We start from the raw sequence: 21,693 nt of genomic DNA, 5'->3' as shown, positions 1-21,693 counted from the left end.
AGATCTAGCTAAGCAAGATGTGCGCTGTTGGATCCAACGATCAGAAACGACTTGGTACCATGAGATACCGGTATCTCGAGGTACAAAAGAAAAGATGGGAGTAAAACTCTATATTGTAAGGGCTATTATTGATATTATAAACACTAACGTTTTAATCGTATAATAACATCGACTATATTTTAAATTATAGAGTGTGTTAGGTTATAAGAAGAGTCTGAATTATTTACGACTTGATATTATTAATTTGGAATTTCAGAAATAAATAGATAATAGAAGTAGTTCAAGATGGTATAACTTTATTTTTATTATTTTCAAAGTTAGAATTTTTCTTTGAAAAAAAATGCTATGGACCCCGGTCCATACCATTTCTAATTGTACTATATATCTAATACAACCCGTCAACTCGATAGTAGATCTATCTGATTAACAGTCAGGTCCTTTTTTATTAATATAGAAATTTTCGTTAAATAGTAGTATAAGTGCAAAAAGATACATATAGGTATTAGGCAGTAATATTTAATAAAATCAGGTCAACAACCGATCTCCATTCTTTGCATTTCATCAGTTTTCGGCTAGGTGGTCGTCTTTTTATTTTTCCACTGAAAAAGCTAAACAACATATTACAAACGAATAATAATTTATGAATATAACTTTTATTTGCGTGTTCTTAGTGATATAAAAATTAAGACTGAAAATAAACTGCGATGGAAAACCCCCAAACCAACTCAAATTGAAGTTTGAAAATTCAAAATTTGACTTATAAATATTGGGTTGGGGTTATAACATAAAATTTAAATTATCAACTTTATATTTGAAGTAAAGTTAGAATTTTTTCACTGAAGTTTATTTTTCAGTTTTGACTTTTAGATCGATACAAACACGCATATAAAAGCTTATTTATAAATATGTTGTTTTTTTTAAAAAGATGGAGGTGCAGGTCCTAACTCCCAAACAAGCATCAAAGCTTTTTCTTAAAAAAAAACAACAAACATCGGATTATTAGAACCACAAAACCCAAAGGTTTCCTTTGTACCGCAAGTCCCCAGCACATGACAGGTAAATGGACAGGTGAGAACTTAAGTCAACTAGCCGGGAGAAAAACTCGGTACGCGACGACGGGGGTAGACGCCGACTTGTACGTCAAAAGCCATATGCATCTCGACGTGTACGGGGAAGAAAATAAAACCCAAGTACACTTAGCTCAATTTTGAAAATTACTACTCTACTATTAATTCGTACACTACTAGTAAGCTCACTTTGCTCGTGGACAAATTGCTTCAGAAATTAAAAACTCGTGGGGATGCGATTAAATGGCTTCACACCTGGTCAAGCACGGTCACATCTCGTAACCCTATTGGTGTTATTATAAACTTGTTTTTTTCTCTTTGTTTGCATAGGAGTGAGATCAGTTCTGCATAATGCCAATTTTGCAGGTGCGTGAAGAGATGGCAATGGCGATGGATCGCTAGCAGACGAATACACCCAAGGCCCGGAGCAGCACACGTGTCACAGTGCCAGTGCAATTGATTATTTTATTACTTGGCTTAAGTATCGGCAGGTCAAGAGTTAAACAGAAATTATCAGATTCCGCTGAGCGAGGAAACGGTAGAAAGGATGACGCCATTGTGACGTCATGCCACCCAGCTCTCGGGAGAAGATGATGAGATCGATGATTGTTTGGATGAAAAATAATTTGTTAACAATAATTTTATACGTGTATTTTTAACGATATAAAAATCAAAACTAGAAAATGAACTTTGGTGAAAAACACTCAAGATTAACTCTAAATTTGTAATTGAAAATTCAAACTTTGGATTATACAAGATTGGCCGCCGTTTAAGACCAGCTCTACAAGTACGGTTCTTGCCTAATGAGCTCTGATGGTTCAGTTCGATCAGCCTGAAGAATTCCCGAACAGGCTAGGACAAATTAAGTAGTAGTCAACAGTGTAATTTCGTGGGGAGAATCTGGCATATGTCGTACTAGAAACCGAACCATACATCAATAATAGTATATACTCGTACATTAAATAGCAGCACACAGTACACATGTATACGGTTCTTGGCAATGCATGAGCTGATCTGCTGATGACAGCAGTATCAAGTACTGCAGCGCGTTCTAGAGGTTACCAGAGCAGGAGCAAATTAAGCAACTGAAATTGATCCTTCTATGGTTCAATGGTCAATCAGGTGGATCATGAGGTTGATCAGTTCAGATCCCATAACAAAAAGAAAGTGAGAGAGATGCATCGATCAATTCAGATTTCAGAGGAGTAGTTGGGTCACCCGACAAGATCCTTTCATCGGGTCCGTTTCTCACGAGACCAAATGAGGCAGGAGGCTGCCATTGAAGCTTTTCTATAGGATTTTTGTTTCCTCGTTTGCAATGTCGTTTTTATAAGGTGCTCACGTTTGATGTTGGTTTTCAGCCGATTAATTAGGATCAGATAAGACCGGGCGATGTTTTTTTTTTGTCCGTTGTTCATCATGTACAAAGCGCACAGCATGAACGTACACGAGTAGATCGAGTACATGGAATGGGAGTCAGCATATAGGTAGCGATAGCTAGGCACTTAATTCGACGGTTCGTGTGATGAGATGAGATATATATATGAACAAACATGTATAATGACATCTCACTGTCCAGTTGATCGAATATCCAATCCGACTGGACTGGGTGACGACGGACGGATCGATGCAAGCTGTATGTATATGCAGAAGAAGAAGAAGAAGAAGAACTGAAGAACATGCAGCAGCAGTTAGGTCACGGTGGGCTTGTTAAAACATAAATGATCCGTGCTGACTTTTTTTACCAGCTAGCTAGGGACGACGAGCGACGGATTGGAGGAGGAGAGCGACGAGGCAACGGCAATAATGTTCCGGGGAGAAAGGGATCGGATTCATACGACACACCTCCATTTCAATCGATCAGTCTGTGCTGGTGTTGTGTCTGCCTTGCCTGCCTCTGGATTATTTTCCTCTTTCTTTTTTTTTCTGGGCAAAAATGTGTGTGTGTTAATTTGAAGCTGCGGCGTCGCTGTCGCGGGTGTTAAGTGGCCGTGGCCGTACCTTGGGGGGGTTTCGCCCAATAATCGCGTGATGGCGCCGGAGGAGGAGGAGAGGAAGAGGAAAGAAAAGGAGCGCGAGGAGGCCGACGAGGCCACACCACATGTCGCGTCGCGGTCGTGGGCATGGACTGGACCCGGTTATTTATAAGCTCCCGCCTCGCCCTCGGTGGCTGGCTGGCTAGCAACGGCTCGGTTCGGTTCGGTTGCTTATAATCCGCAAGCCAAACACACACGCACCTCGCCTCGCCTCGCGCTGCTGTCGCTGTAGGCGGCGAAGAGGGTTCGGCGTCGAACGGCGCCCGCGAGGTGGAGTTGCGCCGGAGCAGCGAGGGATCGGGTCGGCGTCCGCGCCGCGCGTGGTTTCTGCAGCGGCAAAGGTTTCCTCTGGTACGCACGCACGCTGTGTTGGTTTATCGTTGCTGCTGGTGGTGGTGGTTTGCTTGTTTTATTTGTTGACGCGCTCACGCACGCACGGGCAATGGGATGGCATGGGATGTTGGCATTGCGACAAAGTGCGTACGCTGCCGGTGGCCGGACGGACGCGTCTTGGGCAGCGTACGTTCTGATTGCCGTACGTTCATCTCGCACGATATGTTTCCTTCTCTTCTAGGCCTTGTAGAGGCAGGTGGCAACCAGTAGCCCAATCATGTTGGGAGAACTGCACGTCTGCACGTACAGTAGCAATACTAGAGCTTAGGTCTTGTTTATGTTGAGAAAATTTACAAGAGAAGTGTCGCATCAAATATTTGATCGGATGTCGGAAGGGTTTTTCGGACACGAATGAAAAAACAAATTTCACGGCTAGCCTAGAAACTGCGAGACGAATCTTTTGAGCCTAATTAATCCGTCATTAGCACATGTTGGTTACTGTAGCACTTATGGCTAATCATGGGCTAATTAGGCTCAAAAGATTCGTCTCAAGATTTCTTCCATAACTGTGCAATTAGTTTTTTGGTTCATCTATATTTAATGCTTTATTTAGGTGTCCAAAAATTCGATGTGATGTTTTTGGAAAAAAAATTTTGGGAACTAAACAAGGTCTAGTTCCTAAATTTTTTTTTTAAAAACATCACATCAAATCTTTGGACACCTAAATAAAGCATTAAACATAGATAAATCAAAAAACTAATTGCACAATTATGGAAGAAATCTTAAGACGAATCTTTTAAGCCTAATTAGAAAGTGATTAGCCATAGGTGCTACGGTAATCAACATGTGCTAATGACGGATTAATTAGGCTCAAAAAATTCGTCTTGCGGTTTTCAGCCAAAATCTGAAATTTCTTTTGTAATTAGACTACGTTTAATACTTTAAATATGTATTCGAAAACTTGATGTGATGTTTTTCTAATTTTTTTTTGCAAACTAAACACCACCTTAGTATATGGTATTGAGATTATCTGACTTCACTTTTCCTCTAACATAGAGGCTGATATATGTGTCTCATAGTCATCGAGCTCACATGTCAGTCATTAAGTTGGAGGGAAATCAAGTTAGAGGAGCATCGTCTCTTTTTTTTCCAAAACAGCTTATGATAGCCATGGATAGGGATGTTAACGGATAGGATAATATCCGATCCGATCCGAATTCGCTTGAATTAATGATGTGGTAGGGGTTTACAACTATTCGACGGATACGGAATCGGATTCGGACAGTGAGTTGCGGATTCGGATACATATGTGGTATTGTTAAATCCGGTAGATGCGGATTATCCGATAGTATTTTAGCGGATAATCTGAGTTTTTAGCTCATCAAGCACTCAATCGAAAGCCCATCAATAGCTTAACTATTTTTAATTCAATATTGAATGACAATGTATTAACAACATGTACATATCACATCCGATCATAATAATCCGTTTTCGAGCCGACTCCGCACCATTTTCGACATCCGGAATAATCCGCATCCGTATCCGCATCTGAAAATATCTGCACCCGCTCCGTATCCGCTTAAAATTTATGGTTTCGATAACTATCCGTTCGAATCCACTCCGTTAACACCTCTAGCCACTGACCATGACGTAGCACAAGAGTTCTTTTTTTCACTTCTAACAAAGGATACTGAGAAATAATAAAAATTTAATAATGTTAACTTTTTCAAACAGTTAGAGTGCATGCGTAAATGCTTGGCTTGAGCTCACGTGACAACACCGTCGAGTTAGCTGGTCACATAACATGCACAGTGATTTTCATTTTCAAGAATTTACGCTTTTTTTTTCTTGCAAAGAAACTGGATTCATTCTTCTAATAGTAATGCAGAGTCTAATAAGATTCTAACATTTTAATGTAGGCTTATTGTCCCTTCATTCAACCAATTAACATTCTATCTGCCGTTTGTGGTGAGGTATATTATGATCTCATTTACTTCTTTTAAACAATTCGACGTTTAGCATATTACTAGGGCCATCTTTTCATTTTTTTTTCTAGAAAAAAGCCAAATGGTGTATCCGTAAATAGAAAAATAATTTACGAATAAAACTTTTATATATATGTTTATAGCGATCTAAAAGTCAATGTTGAAAAATAAGCTTCGATAAAAAAACCTCAAAATTTAAATTTTGGTTTATAAATATAAGAAAAAAACAAAAATACGAGGGTAGTATACTATGCTAATATCCATAATAAATAGAACATCATGTGTATAACAAATTTATTATAGTTGTATGATAGAGCATGCTAGAGTATGGCACCATTCTACTAGGCTGCATGTGCATGGCAACCAAGTCAATCATAGAGTTGAAAAGCACTTATTTTTCTTATTTGTATGAAGTGCCTCACATATAGGTATAAAATATATAGTCTAGCATAGTAATTTTGTTGACCATATATAGGTTGCACTCGGCGTGGCGGCACACCGGCACCGCAAACAAGTTTTATTACAATAGCAAGCATGGCTTGTTCAATAGCCGTGGCTGCTTCTCCGCTGCCCAACGCTATCAGTACCCCTATACTGTGGATATCTAAAGATATATAGGAGATGAGAGTACATGAGAAGTATTCTAAAATTCAGCTTATTTAATTTAGGGTATTAAAACAAAATCATTATTTTGTAGCAAAATATATAGAACAGTCTAACACACGCCAAGTCTGCCGATTGATTGCTAGAGACTTAGAGAGCGAGACGTGTAGTCGGGTGCCAATCGTTAGGGACCAAAGCTATTAAAATCCAGTGGTTTGGCCATCAAAAAAGGGGTTTTAGCAAACGTGTCAGGTCCATTTGCGGGCAAAAAAAAAAAAACTAACACCAACCAAATAAAACGCCAGATTCCGTTGCCCACCACCAAGATTGACATGGCTTCCAAGTTCCATCAGCCACCAACCAAACACGACCGAAAATTTCTCGAGGTTTTAAGCTGAAGACTTGGCCAATTTATCAATGCCATTGCCACGCATGGCTGGAGAACAACGTGACACGCAGATGATTGTCACTTGAAAGAAGTTGACAAAACAACCCTTTTGTTTTCTTTTTTCTTTCTGTTTTTCTTTGCCGTGTGTTTCTGAAACTGCATCTGTCACCTTTTTATCTGGCTCGATTAGTCATTAGCACAGAGACAGTGAAAACAAAACGAAGTAAAGATGACCTTATCTTAATCTCCCCCACACGGGTGTTTTCTTTTTCCTTTTTGTCAATGCTGGCCAATAAAGATGGTCGCTTCATGTGGGCACAAAAGTGCGTCAACCTTTTCATCTCCCCCTATAATTGCACGGGTTGTGGGCTTGTGGCATCTGAAGATTTTGGTTGGAAAAGGCTGGCCGTGTTGCTACCACCCATGGAGTAGATCACTGGTGAATTTTGAGAAGGGTGACACGGATTGAGCTGCTTGTCAAATTCTAGGTGAATTGTCACAGTCTCACGTAGTTAAAGCCCATGAAACATCAATCACATGGACCTGTCTTCCCTCTGCTGGGAGTTCATCAAGCAGCCAATTTAATCCTTCAGATTCAGGGTTGGTCAGGCCCTGTAGGCTGTATGTAGCTCATCAGATCAGTTTTCTTTCCATCGTGGAAAGCACTTGGGCGTTGTGCTACTGGGCGCAGCACTTTCACCTTACAGAACCAAAACCATTCCACTGGCTGTGCTTGTGCTCTTATTATCCGTCCATTATCTGCTGTGTACTGGAGTAGTACATAGACTACTCAATTATTGATCCGTCGGTAGACAGTACTCCCTCTGTCTTAAAAAAACTAATTCTTCTATTTTTTTTACCCAGCGTTTGACCATCCGTTTTATTTAAAAAAAATTTAGAAAATTAAAAAATAATTAGTCACACGTAAAATACTATTCATGATTTATCATCTAATAAAAACAAAAATATATATCATAAAAAAATTTAAATAAGACGAAAAGTAAAGATTATAGGTAAAAAGTGAAAAATTGGTTTATTTTGGAACGGAGGGAGTAATATATACTACTCTAATTGGCCGTACTAATAGAGATCGAGGGATCTTTTCTGGGTGCTGGTCTGATCTGTAGCTGTCCACAAGTTGATGTGTTTGTGGTTCAGAGCTGTAGCCATTATATGTAGGAGTAAGACAGAGGGGCGAGCACTGGAGCAGGCTACATCTGACAGAAACCACCATTTCAGTGAAATCGTGAGAAACCATTAGATGAACCACATCTAGAAGCTATAATATGGAGGGCAAACATTGCTATACGGTCTCATTGTGAAGATGTGAATTCCATGAAAAGTGACGGAATGACGTTGATTGAAACATTATAAATTCAAGTTCCGGTTCATGGGTTTACCCCTGTTCATTACCTTTTTGTCATTTTCTTATCTACCGAACTAAATTGGGATTTATCTTAAATTCTACATGGTCCTATCAAGTTCCCTAAAAACAAATATCCAAATTGTTAAGTAATACTAATATGTACTACTAACTCTATATCAAAATATAAATATTGTTATGTTGTTTAGTAGAGATTAAGGTTGACAGGAGAAAAAATCATGTTGCTCCTTAATAAATGAGTAATTGATAAAGGTGAGATGGGAGGGTAGGTAGAGATAAAATTGAAAGATTTTTTTAATGTAAAGTGATCGATGAAACAAATAATACTGTGAATAATGATAGAAATGTTTATTTAGGTATAAGATTTAAATAAAAAATGCTTACATTTTGGACGGAGGGAGTACCGTTTTAGATATAGACAACTATTTTATCATAAAATAGCTATTTTATCAGAAAATAACTAAACAATAGTTAACTAAGAGGTGTTTAGTTAGGAAAATGAAAATTTTTGGGTGTCACATCAGACGTTTGACCGGATATCGAAAGGGTTTTCGGACACGAATGAAAAAACGAATTTCACGCTCGCCTAGAAAACCGCGAGACGAATCTTTTGATACTAATTAATCCATCATTAGCGTATGTTGGTTACTGTAGCACATATGGCTAATCATAGGCTAATTAGGCTCAAAAGATTCATTTCACAGTTTCTCACATAATTATGTAATTAGTTTTTTGTTTCATCTATATTTAATATTTTATGTACATATCTAAAGATTTAATATGATGTTTTTGGTTAAATATTTTTGGAACTAAACAAGGCCGAAAGAACGTCTTCCATAGGCCCAGGTTTGCTTTTTTTTTTTCTCCCCATTTGGGCTTTGGGCTGGCGTGAAGTCACGTCCAAACAGATCTAACGCAGTAACGCTTGCGAAGAGGGGTAGGTCTAATGAGCGAACGTCAGTTAACTCGTGTGAACATGTTTATATAAAGTTCCATCTTAAACTAAAAATTATGTATAGAAAATTTATACTAGAAACAAATTTATAGCCTATAAATTATTTAGTAGAAAAATATTATACATAAAAAATAGAGTAATTTTATAGTCCTTAAGTAAGTATCGAGAAGTACCAAAATTTTAGTAAAAAATTGAATAGTTCTTGGTATAGGAATACTAAATTTTACAATAGTATCTCTGGATATCTTCTTAAGTACTTTAAAATTGTTCTTAAAAATATCATTCAAAAATGTATGTACATATATTATACACTAAAAAATTGACATATATAAAGTCCGTATATGCAAGTTTTGTATATGTGAAATGTTCGTGTGGATTAACTGGCGTACCACAGTTCGTACTGTTAACCTTGCACGAAGAGTAGGAACGATTGGACCTCGAAATGCTTTTCTGATTGTTCAGACTGATAGGTCGGCAAAAGAAAAGGAAAAAAATAATTTATAGATGAAACTTTTATACGTGTTATTGGTTTTTAAGGCTAATATAAAAAACTATGATAAGGAAACTCTAAATCAACTACCATACGATAAATTTTAAAATTGAAATTTTTGTTATGATTGATAATCTAACGAATAGACAGTGAGATCCTTTGCTAGTACTAGACCACTCCACTCCACTCCAAAACTCCTTAGTCCAGAGCAGTCACGCTATCTATTAGTATGGCTTTAGGCTAATTAAACCCCAGTCTTTTGCTATGGTTATGTTTATATATTAAAATTTAAAATTTAATAATTATATCTAGAGTTGATTTTATGATTTTTCTCATCTTAAATTAATTCTCAGCATTTATTTTTGGATCGCTAAGAATTGATACAATTATTTTCTCTGCATGTTAATTTTTTACATGTTAACAAACCTTTTCTCTTATGCTTTTAAAATTATGTTTCTAAATTTAAATCTGGTTTCGGGTGTTCGGCTACATATGAGATGCTTTACTTCGGCCGCGTTCGTGTGAGTGGGGTGTAAGTTAACTTACCCCGGTACGAAAAACGTAGTAATAGATAATACATGATTAATTAATTTTTAATTATTAAAAAAATATAAAATAGATTAATATGATTTTTTAAAATAACTTTTATATAAAAATTTTTTGTAAAAAATACATCGTTTAGCAGTTGAGAAGTGTGCCCGTGAAAAATGATGGTGATAAGTTAACTCACAAGAAGGGGGTGAAGAACCCGGCCTTCGTACCACTTCGTACTAGCACCGCTCCACTCCAAGCTCCAAAGTCCAGAGCGAGCAGTCACTCAACACGCGGCACGGCGGTAGCGAGTTTGCGATGGAATTGACCACCAAAACGTCGTCGTCCCATACGCACAATCATTGCAACAAGCGTGGATCGAAGCAGGAGAACCCACAGATCCGACGCCTATCATTCGCTACAAAATCGGGCAAATCGAGCGAAGGTGACATCTAATCTTGTCGCTTCGCCATCCGATCGAACGCGTTTTGGGGTTTCAGCTCCGGGAAGGGATTTCTTCCGTCGGAAGAAACGGGGATCGATCGTCCCGCTGGCCGCCACACACGTCCCACGCGCAATCCATATCAGCAGTAATCAAATCCCAAATCGCAGTAAGCAATCCAAATCGTCCGCTACTTCCTGAATCATGAGAGAGTTCGTAAATGAAAACTGTTAGCCACACTCCCACGTTTACCCACCAATAATCCAATAGCCACCCCTTTTTAATATAGATATATTTATATATATTTATTGTATACAAAATTTGAACTTGAAAGGTTTGTTTATTTTAAGACTAAGATAATCACACGTTACTATATAAAATGTCATATTCGCCAAAATTTAAACAAAAAGATATACTTATTTAACTTATGAGTAATTTTATAGTCCTTAGTAGGTACTAACAGGTAACAAAATTTTAGTGTAAAATTTGATATCTCATAATATCTAGGTACCAAGAGGCACCAAAAGTTTTATAAGGACAGTAAAATTGCTCTTAACTTATGTATAGACGGATATACACAACAAAATATTTCAACAAAATATTTCAGATAGTCACTGACTCTCAATCTTAAAAGACTACTAACTTCGTCCCATAATAACCTTATTTTTCGTTTTTCCGTGTCCAACGTTTAACCATTCGTCTTATTTAAAAAATTTATAAAAAACTAAAAAAAATTAGTCACATATAAAAATACTATTCATATTTTATCATGTAGTAATAATAAAAATATTAATCGCAAAAAAATTTCAAATAAGACAAATGGTCAAACGTTGGACACGGAAAAACAAAAAATAAGGTTATTATGGGACGGAGGTAGTACAAGTCAGTTTCATATCATTGTTTCAGTCTTGTTGTATTCTTATAGGAGATTTGCTCCAAGTTGAACAAAAAATATCTCAAGATACCGATACTTTCCGATATTAAATCGTTTATGATTGTTGAATCTAATAATGCTCATCCTGCTTAGCTAGATCTAATAAAAACGATTTAATATCATGAGATACCGATGAATCAAAATACTTTTTATCGAACCGGAGCAAATCTCCCTATGACAACACCACTGTCCGAAACAAGCGGATCACAACATTGCGAGACCCCACAAAACGGGAGCTCCACCCTTCCGGGTGCACATAATAAATTGCCGTCCTAGGACCCTCACCGGCGGGACCCACAAGTCACCTCAAAACCATCCACGAAAGCCGTGACTCCCCTCCTCCTCCTCCTCCATGGTGGCCATGAGCCTCTTTATTTAGCTGCCTCCCATCATTCCTTCCTCCTTCCACCTCCACCTTTATTCTCGCCACCACTCGCGGTCGCGGCTGCCCGCTTGCTTCCGCTTCTCCAAAGCTCTCGTTGCGCGCAGCACTGTGGACTATGCACTCTCCCCATCCCCTACTCGGAGGTGAGCAACCCAAGACCAAAGTTCGTTTCTTTTTTCGTCAGAGAGTAGCAGTCGTAGCGAACAGAAAAGAAGTTATACGTAGGAAAATATCTTTGTTCTTGGCACCACTGCATGCACGGATTCGTGCTGGATCTTTGTTTCGGAACTCGGTAAGCCCAGCTCCAATCCATTGTGGCAGAACTGTTCAGTTCGATCTGATGAAGATCAACTGAAAGAACGGGTAGAGCTGGGGGGAGAAAAATTCTGGATTTGTAGCCTTTTATTGTAGTAGTAGTAGCTCTTATCCGCGAATATCTCGGTAGTTATCTTCATTTAGTTTGGTAAGCGTGGGAAAGATTTTGTATTGATGAGGGCTCTGAATTGTTGCAGGATACACCGTGAGTAGGCGTGGTGGTGCTTGGTATCAAATGTCAAATATGTTGTCCTCCCGTTTTCGTGCAGTCGATCTAACACCGTTTCTTGCTAATTCGTTTTCGTTGCCCGGATCACAGAAACCTTATTTTGCAACAAAAAGGATCCTTTTTTATGATCTTACCTTCTCTTTTTCACTGCTTTTGGATTAACCTGCAGCTTCTGTTTGTTTGTCTGCTCCAATCTGCAGGTTCTTGAGGGTTGAGAACGTAGCCTGAACCTGATCTCACCGATCGGCAGCTTGGTATTTTGGGGGAAAGGTTGTTCTGTACTGTCTCTTCAATCTGTTGTGAATTCGTGACAGGTTCTTGCAAAACAAAAACAAACAAACAAAATCAGTGCAAATTGTTAGTAGCGTTTTAGCTTGTAGTAGATCGATCGATCGATCGATTGAGGACGAGAGATTTGCTAACATGGCGTTGGCAGGGACCTCCAAAGTAGTGCTGGGATGTGTCGCTTTTGGGATTTTCTGGGTGCTGGCCGTCTTCCCCACCGTCCCGTTCATGCCCGTTGGCCGGACGGCCGGTTCCCTCCTTGGCGCCATGCTCATGGTCCTCTTCCGTGTCATCTCGCCGGAGGACGCCTACGCCGCCATCGACCTCCCCATCATAGGCCTCCTCTTTGGCACCATGGTCGTCAGCATCTTCCTCGAGAGGGCTGACATGTTCAAGTACCTCGGCAACCTGCTGTCGTGGAAGAGCCGGGGCAGCAAGGACCTGCTCTTCCGCGTCTGCATCGTCTCCGCCATTGCCAGCGCGCTCTTCACCAACGACACCTGCTGCGTCGTGCTCACCGAGTTCATCCTCAAGGTGGCCAGGCAGAACAACCTGCCGCCGCAGCCGTTCCTCCTCGCCCTCGCCACCAGCTCCAACATCGGCTCCGCCGCCACGCCGATCGGCAACCCGCAGAACCTTGTCATAGCCGTGGAGAGCGGCATCTCCTTTGGCCAGTTCTTGCTGGGTGTTTTCCCGGCGATGATCGTCGGCGTCCTCACAAATGCTGCCATCCTGCTCTGCTACTTCTGGAAGTACTTGTCAGTGGAGAAGGACCAGGAGGGCGGGCAGCCGGCAGGGCCGGAGGTGGTCGCCGACGACGAGGTCACCTCGCACAGGTTCACGCCGGCTAGAATGTCCCACGTCTCATCTCTGAACCCAGACGACATGGATTGCATAAGCGAACCAATCATTAGGAGTAACAGTGTGAGGAGCACCAGTGCAAATGAGAATCTGAGGAGCAGAAGTGTGAATTCAGAGGCAGACATACAGCTCGCGATCAAGTCGCTCCGGGCATCGAGCATGTCGCACGAGATGGTGGAGGTCTCGACTGTCACTGACAGGAGGGATGAAGGTGCATCCTCCAGGAAGTTCACAAGAACTGCTAGCCAGCAAAGGAGTGTGATCATAGAGGACTCGCCGCCCTCTCCCGGCAGCAATGGCGAGAAGGAGAAGGAAGATGAGGTTGTAGAGAAGAAATGGAGGGTGTTTGTGTGGAAGACTGCTGTTTATCTGATCACTCTTGGTATGCTCATTGCACTTCTGATGGGGCTTAACATGTCATGGACAGCCATCACTGCGGCTCTTGTTCTTCTGGCGCTTGATTTTACTGATGCACAAGCTTGTCTGGAGAAGGTATACTCCTTTTCTTTCTAATACATACTGATGCTTCTGTCAACAACTTATCTGAGTCATGTTCTTTAGGGTAATTGAATTTCATATGACTGACATTCCTGATAATAGGTGTCATATTCATTGCTGATCTTCTTCTGCGGGATGTTTATCACGGTTGATGGCTTCAACAAAACTGGCATACCGAACACACTCTGGGAGTTAGTGGAACCATATTCACGAATTGACAGTGCTAAGGGTGTTGCTCTTCTTGCTGTGGTGATTCTTATCCTCTCAAATGTGGCCTCAAATGTCCCCACAGGTAGATCTTCAGAACAATAGTATTCCATTGGATACCCCTGGAATTAACATTACTCATTAACCACTTATGATCATTTAGACTGTTTCAAGTCACCCTCTTCTATTGGCATGATCTTGATATGTTGTACTGACTGTCAGAGTAGTCCTGAGTTCTGAACATTTCTGAATATATATTTCTTCCAGTGCTACTGCTCGGCACAAGAGTGGCTGCATCAGCTGCTGCAATTTCTCACGATTCAGAGAGGAAGGCCTGGCTTATCCTAGCGTGGGTCAGCACGGTTGCCGGGAACCTTACACTGCTGGGCTCAGCTGCGAACCTCATCGTCTGCGAGCAGGCTAGAAGAGCCCAGTTCTTCGGCTACAACCTCTCGTTCTGGAGCCACCTCCGGTTCGGGGTGCCGTCGACCATCGTCGTCACGGCGATCGGGCTGCTCATCGTCACCAGTTACTGAACAAGCTGACAGCAGCGTAAGGTAGCGTACAAGAAGAAGCTAGATGAACCAACCCTTTCAATAAGAGAGAAGAGAGTACATGTAAAATTTCTAAGATAGGCTTGTCATGTAAAACTTGTGTGTGTATCTATTATGCCTTCTGCTGCGTCTGTAACCTTGATCATTTGTTGTCGCTAAGCAGACGATGGATTGAGAAGGATGCTGCAGACATAGCAGAGAAAGCAACCTGCATCTTTCAGTTTTAAGTTTTTTTTTTCTTCGTCAGAGCCTTAAGTTGCAAATAGGGTGGGTTAATGAAGAACGTTATTGCAATCTGATTTTAGCTTTTGATATTCCGCACCAGATGCTTTGCTCTCTAATGTTCTTCCATATCCACATACCTAATGTGTGTGCAGGTTACTGATTTTTTTTTTTTTGAATAAGAGGTTTACTGATTCTTCAATATCCAACTGATGGCAAACACCTCATCTCCCTCTAGGTTACATGTGGTAGACAGAATTTTTTTTATTTTTTTATTAAAAATGTTCAAAAATAGATTTTTGATTGAAAAAGTTGCAAATCTATAATTCGTATCGTATGCAAAATATATAAAATGCCCACTAGCTGGGCCGAAATCTAGATTTGCATTTTTTTTTAACAAAAATCTAATTTTTAAAAAATAATAAAAACTATTCTGATCGACAGGGATATATGATTGCGCACCTCAGGCCCTTTGAACTGCAGAACGAGGCTCTCTATTGGCGGAATCCTCTTCAAGAATTTGCTCAGTGGAAATGATATGTTGCTAACACTTGGATTGATTTTGATGCAACCTTTGTCTTTTAAGTAGTCCAAGCTTACATGCCCGGCAAGCAAACGTTTCAAGACAAGGCAGCAAATGCAGATAGATTTTCCCAATTTTGCACTTGTCCACCAGCAGATTCTTTAACCTAGATGTCGGTACAATGATGTGAACACCAGCATGGTACTCTGGTAAATATCTGATATTTAGATCCACCAGATGCACACAGTTTGTCAAAGCATAACTAATCAATGCTAAGTGTGAAGCTTTCCACGCTGAGAGTTTGGTAAGCCTCTGAAACGTCAAGGAATTATAATAATCTTAAGTTGAAAGACACGGGGCCTAAATAGGCCCAAGGGAAGGCAGTTGCACAGCGTGAGCCGCTTCAGCCGCACATTCTGGAATCTGTACAATTTATCGAAGTCATAGCAGATGCAACCGTCTTTAACACTGAACTCGAAATCCTCAACTCCCCACCTGGCAATGGCTGCAATAATCCATCCCTGAATGAATTGGTTCCAACGGCCGCCTGCAAAGGTCTGAAGCCTTAGCTTTTGGACAGTTCGCTGTACACCATCGGGAGGCCGAAGGAACGCATCCACCCGCTTGACGTAGCAACGAATGGCCCGGCGTTCGTAGCGCTCCACGGCAGCTTTGAGTCGACCTGTCCTCTTCCACTGATCCATCTTGTCCTTCATGGCATAAAACTCGGTCAGGTCTGGATCAATATCCCTCCTTGATGCCACATATGGTTCCTTCTCTGCCTCGTATGCTGCCTTGGCTTCCATCCACAGCTGCCTCACCCTGTAGTAGCGTGGAGGGAGGAGGTCATCAATGGCGAAGTCATAGCATGTGCGGGGGCGCCGAGGAAGATGCAGCCATCGCTTCGAAAGAATTGTGGTTATTGTTGTGCGAGCGTCAAGCTTGTCAAGAATCAGGATGAGCATCTCGTCAGGTAAGCTGCTAATCCTGTCCTGATCGTAACTGCTGTGCTCCTTGCTCATACACACCTGAGTTAAGTTTGATAAGAAAGACATGGAGTAACAGTCAGTGAACTAGGCCAGTAGGTAGTAATTTACAGGAGTGTGAAAAAATTCTGAGACTAACGCCTACAAGACAGCATTCATTCAGCAGACTACGTGGCGACGTCAACAAGGGGAATGGTTAAGCGACCAATTTTATTTTTTGACTAAACTAAGGCTTCCTACGGTAAAAAAGAGCATATTGAGCTGCATGCTTACCAATAACAGTGATTATTGTTCCACTAAGCAAATTAGGGCGGTCTTTGACGGCACAATCCAGAATAAAAGCGGGAAGCGCGTTCCAACTACTAATCTACGATTATTGAACACTACCGTTAAAAAGATGCATTTTTTCAGTAATGGTTGGGTATCGTTTGACTTTTCATATTTGCAAATGGAAAAAATAATTTTTAAATATGTTATTAACGATTAAAAAATTAGGTTGAAAAATAAATTACGATAAAAAAAACTTAAAATCTATTAAAAATTAAAATTTAGATTATAAGTATATACAAAAGAAAAAAAAAAGATAGATCTGTGTAACTGCAAATGTATCGAGGGGGCTAGCGTGCTGTATTTTTGTCTAAATAAAAGGCTATAATAGTAGAAGGGGGAGAAGGGCTACCCGCTTGGAGCAAGAGGCGGCGGCGGTGACATCGCTTGCCCTCTTAAGCCGACGGTAGCATCGTGGAGTTGTCTCGTCGGTTGCCATCGGATCTTGATCCTCGCTGCGCTGGCTGGCTGACCGGGTGCGAGATGGAGTAGATTGGAGCGGCGGCGGCGACGGAATGGAATTTGGAAGGGGCGGAGCCCGAGAAGCTGGACAGATCGTCGAGAAGCAGATCCGCGCAGCTCCTCCGTCCGTTTGACATGGAACGAACAGATGATGCAAGCGAGCAAGATGGCCGAACAGGCGTGCGCTCGGCCCAAACCAGCCGAATCACGGTGGCCCATCTGGAGCAACCAAGTCTTTTTTGACAGGCTAGCAAAATCGGAACGTACGAACCAGAAACAGAAGCTCATGATCAGAGTGCAGGAAAAAACCAACGTTGTTCGCCAGGCTTGTTTGGGTTTTCAAGCTGCTGAAGCAACCCGAGGTGAGGGTTACATGTGCCTGTTTTGGGAGCTTTAGATTCTAAGAAACAACTATTTGGTAGCCAGTTTTTAAGAATCTGAAAAAGCTTCTAAACCTAGCTTCTCCAACTTCCGGATTCTTAGTTCATTTTCTAAAATCTGTAACTACAGATTCTCATAAGCTGTGTACCGTTTGGGGCAGTTTCTAGTAGAAGCAACTTTTGGAAAAAGCTGCAGCGGGGAGAATCTCCCCAAACAGGCTCATAGTTACATAAGCCAATTAGCCGAACGGAAAACTATAAACGTGATTAGTATATGATTAATTAAGTATTAGTTGTTAAAAAATAGATTTATTTGATCTTTTAAAATAATTTCTATATAGAAAATTTTCGCACTAATACATCATTTATTAGTTTGAAAAATGTGCTAACTGAAACCAAGGATTAGTTCAGCCGAATTGGCCGAAAACAACGCAGCATGGGAAGTTGGCCGGGAAGATGCTCATCACCATTTCAAATCAAGTCATTGTGATTTAAACGTTGAAGATGGAAAATAAAATATGATAAAAGAAACCCAAATATGTATTCTAAACTTAAATTTTGAAATTCAAATTTTGGCTGGCTAATCGACAAGCCAATGTGCAAACGATGAGAGCCTTAATTTGCATACAAACCTTTGGATACAAACGTTCGTTTCCTGCTTATTATTTTCTCTGTTGATTTCTTGTTTTCTACGGGAGCTCCTCTAGTTTCCACTTTCCACTAAACACGTGGAACATGTTCTTCAGTCGAGGAAAACAACACATGAGATCTATCATTTACTCCCTCCGTAGAAATTATAGTGTGCATTTCTTTAACACAAGAGTTTGATCGATTAATTACACATATAATATATACGAACTATCTATATAATCAATGTTTTAGAATTGAGACTTTTTACTGTCCAACGGTACCTGGCGGTACCAATTCTTGATCGTTGGATTCAAGCATATCTAATGGCTGGCAGAGATTGGTACCGCGGGATACCAGTTCTATCCTTGATGTAGTACCGCATGATGAATAAAGGTGAAAGGACAGTAGAGTAATTTTATGTGCCAATACAAAATAGAACAGGAGGGCGAGAAGGGACCGTGAGGCGCAAGGGGTGGCGGGGACAGCGTGGCGACGAGGCGAACGGGGGTGGTGAGACGCTGGGCCGGGGGTGACAAGGTGGAGGAGTGGACGGGGGCGCTGGGGACGGTGAGACGTTGGGGTAGATAAGGTGGAGTGGGTGATGGCGGTGGGGACAGTGAGGCATCGGGGGCAACAGAGGCGGAGGAGTGGGCGGCGGGGATGGGGACTATGAGGCGCCAGGGGCGACGGAGGCAAAGAAGTAGTGGGTGGCAGCGGGATTGATGAGGCGCTCCATCTTTTTTTTTCCTTGTTGTACCCCTCTAAAAATTAATGGCTAGATTTATTTTGGTACCTCAAGATATCGTTACTTACAGATACAACTTGCTGGATTGTAACAATGCTCTTTAGAATTTTTAGAAAGCTCATTGAAAGATGAATATATTGGTATAACTTTTAGGCACTAAATATGAGTATAATTTGACTAGTTATTGGTCAAAGTTACAAAGTTTGATCTTTTCAAAATATTATACGTCATATAATTTTCTTCGGAGGTAATATCAAACTGAATAGATATTTTTAATACAAAGGATTACCCTGCTTTCATGTGAACCGGTTGAATCAACAAATACGATGATTTATGTGCGTTGTAGATGTACAACAACTCCCTGTTTGGACTGCAACAATTCAGCAACAACACTTGCTACGGAACACATCAATTCCAGCAGTAATCCAAAACTATCCCATGTTTTAGATGACGCTTAATAATGACATAGCCTTCGAGATAAATCTGCAAATGCGGTGCATGCTCTCATGGTAGACAAAATAAACCCGAGGAATTAACGATCGCTCATGAATGATGGTGGACGTCTGATAGTTGTATCGATGGAGGAATCAACACCAATTTGGCGCACACAATCTCAACTACTACATCAAATCCACTTTATTGATGATACCAGTACATACGTAGGGTGGTTACAATGTAGCATAAGAAGAAGAAAAAAAAACAAAAACACTAAAAACAGCATATTATTTTAGCAAATAGCGAAACACGAGCATCATACATCCATACCATCTCACCATCCCTCTTGATGGGCTAGCCTCATGTAGCCAAGATCAAACTCAAGATTCGTCTACCCGTCTCGATCCAAACTCCAGCACCACCAAGAGAGACGGACACCCACTGAATAATTAATTGCCAAAGGATACAAGTTGCCCTACCTTAGTAGATGGTAAAAACCGTCGACGATGGAGGCCATGCATGGCCATTGATCGATCCTCTCCCAAGAAGAAGAAGAAGAAGAAGCAGCAGCAGCTTAGCTAGCCTCCATGGCCGCCATTAGCCCACGCTCTACAGGCGTGTGAAGCTAACACACAGCCTCCCATTGCAGACACACACTCCAAAACTAAGAACAAGATGATGATGGTGATGATGATGACAGTTATGGCATGACATAAGCTGAGAAGATCTTGTGGCTTACATGATGGTGCACATGCATGGATAAATGGAGTGTGCCCCTGCCCTTGGGCATACGTGGGCTTAAGAGGGGGGAGAAGAGGAAGCTCCCATTGGGTGCTTTTATTTGGAAGTGTTGCTGCCTCTTTGAGATTTGAGGGGCTTTGTGTACGAACCCATTTCTTTAGCTAAAAGCACCTTTTTGTACCTAAATCAAGGCAGTTTTGCATCGACCGACAATGGCTTTCCATGAACTCAAATCCACTCCCAGAACACTGTTGATCCTGACACCAATTCATGCTCTAGTTCCTACACATGTATTACTTGTGCTGCAGTACAGAGTATAGTAGAACAGAGATAAAAAAAAATAGCTGAGCTGAAACAAGCAGCTCTGGGATTGTTTTCATCGTAACATCAGCATATCTCAAGTAGACAGATCATCAGCTAGAGCAAAGCAAGCAATTGCAGATGCAAATAAGCTTTGCTTATGCCTGCAATTATTGTGTAGTTGAGGGAGCAAACACGCAAATCTTCAGGGAGATGAGCAGGGGAAGAGGGGACGGTATCTACCGAAGGATATGCGGCGAGCATTAGCGCTTTCGCCGGCCGGTGATGCCACCAACTTTAAGCGTGGCTTTCTTTCATGCTCTTTTGTTGCACTTTCCCGCGGCGGCCACATGAAGTCGCCCCTTTCCCCATCGGCATCTTGAGGATATCCGAGCCGAGGTACTCCCACACCGGCGATTAGTGCATTGCTTTTAGTTTCTTTGCAAACCTTGCTCCTCTTTTGGGTGCTCCTCTCTTCGATGTCACGACCATAATTCACAAGGAGAGGGGGGAGGAGCAGCTTTGTGTTGTCATCGTCAACCTCCTCATGCTCGCTCTTGCTTGACAAAGTGTGACAGATGATCCATTATATGAAATCACTTGTGAGATTGTGGTGTCAGTCTAGGCTGTAGACTTGTATGGTTTCAGACTTTTCAGTGTCATGGGGGGTCACTGTGGAACTACAGTTTTTGGCTTCAGTGCTCTCTCTGATGTATCTGTGCTTCCTTTTTGGTAGTCAAGGTGTATTCCACTTGCTATATAGTATGAATGGAGCATGTGTATCAGCAAATTTGTGTATTTGCAGTTAGGTTGTTGACATGTGTCATTGCTGACAGTGCATATTGTTTTGTCTTTGTGATTTAGAAATAACTGGCCGTTTCAGATAAAACATCCACAGTCAGAAATAACATAGTTTAATGAAATCCCTAGAGATAAAAGAATAGAATTATAGAGAGATACAATAGAATATTTGACCTATACTCCAAGTATATATCTATGTACGCTAATATATATATCTGTGAGGGTTAATGCAATAAACAATAAATTATAGGATTTGTTCGTATTCAATTTTTTGCACGCTAGCAACTTGGTAACCCTGGCAGTGTAGTCATATGGCCTCATAAAAATGGATCATTGTTGTGTAGAACTGGGCTGGTTTAAGGGTAACCAACAACTTGCGCCTAGTGATATCTGAAGTTCTGAAAGCGTGCATTAGAATTTTCAAACTGCATACAATGGCTATTCACTTTGCATACAATCATTACTAAGTGAAACCAGTACTAACCAGGTCAGTGTTATCGTTACATTTGATGCTGAAAGATGCTAATGATTCTAGATATATTTTCTTAGAAAAATGTTACCCAGCAAGCACCAGTGGTCTAGTGGTAGAATAGTACCCTGCCACGGTACAGACCCGGGTTCGATTCCCGGCTGGTGCATTTTTTACTTTTACCTGAAGC

General features: G+C 41.0%; 2 protein-coding genes and 1 non-coding gene across 7 annotated transcripts; 2 read left to right on the top strand and 1 right to left on the bottom strand.

Annotated features, from left to right (window-relative positions):
* The first annotated feature begins 3,241 nt into the window (after nucleotides 1-3,241).
* Nucleotides 3,242-14,792, top strand: LOC102704222 (silicon efflux transporter LSI2-like). Of its 5 annotated transcripts, none has more exons than XM_040521978.1 (5): nucleotides 3,242-3,454; nucleotides 12,046-12,053; nucleotides 12,278-13,715; nucleotides 13,824-14,013; nucleotides 14,196-14,792. In XM_040521978.1, exons 3-5 carry the CDS (start codon nucleotides 12,501-12,503, stop codon nucleotides 14,462-14,464), a joined length of 1,674 nt encoding a protein of 557 aa, XP_040377912.1. In that variant the 5' UTR covers nucleotides 3,242-3,454; nucleotides 12,046-12,053; nucleotides 12,278-12,500; the 3' UTR covers nucleotides 14,465-14,792. The 5 variants fall into 5 exon arrangements, with proteins under 5 accessions (XP_040377912.1, XP_006649401.2, XP_015690718.2 ...); XM_040521979.1 differs by lacking the exon at nucleotides 3,242-3,454 and adding an exon at nucleotides 11,252-11,676 and having other exon boundaries at nucleotides 12,046-12,347; nucleotides 12,529-13,715; XM_015835233.2 differs by lacking the exon at nucleotides 3,242-3,454 and adding an exon at nucleotides 11,252-11,676 and having other exon boundaries at nucleotides 12,046-12,347; nucleotides 12,514-13,715.
* A 361-nt stretch (nucleotides 14,793-15,153) lies between these two features.
* LOC107303858 lies at nucleotides 15,154-17,170 on the bottom strand. The gene is made up of 2 exons (XM_015835071.2): nucleotides 16,893-17,170; nucleotides 15,154-16,255 (listed from the first exon to the last, which is right to left on the bottom strand). Exons 1-2 carry the CDS (start codon nucleotides 16,977-16,979, stop codon nucleotides 15,548-15,550), a joined length of 795 nt encoding a protein of 264 aa, XP_015690557.1. The 5' UTR covers nucleotides 16,980-17,170; the 3' UTR covers nucleotides 15,154-15,547.
* Nucleotides 17,171-21,601: 4,431 nt separating this feature from the next.
* Nucleotides 21,602-21,672, top strand: TRNAG-GCC. Its single transcript has one exon. It is a non-coding gene; the product is annotated as a tRNA-Gly (tRNA).
* Nucleotides 21,673-21,693: the final 21 nt, after the last annotated feature.

The sequence above is a fragment of the Oryza brachyantha genome, chromosome 3 (assembly GCF_000231095.2).
Source record: "Oryza brachyantha chromosome 3, ObraRS2, whole genome shotgun sequence".
Lineage (NCBI taxonomy): Eukaryota > Viridiplantae > Streptophyta > Magnoliopsida > Poales > Poaceae > Oryza > Oryza brachyantha.
The sequence above is the reverse complement of the archived record's forward strand: the minus strand, read 5'-3'. Positions and strand labels throughout refer to the sequence as shown.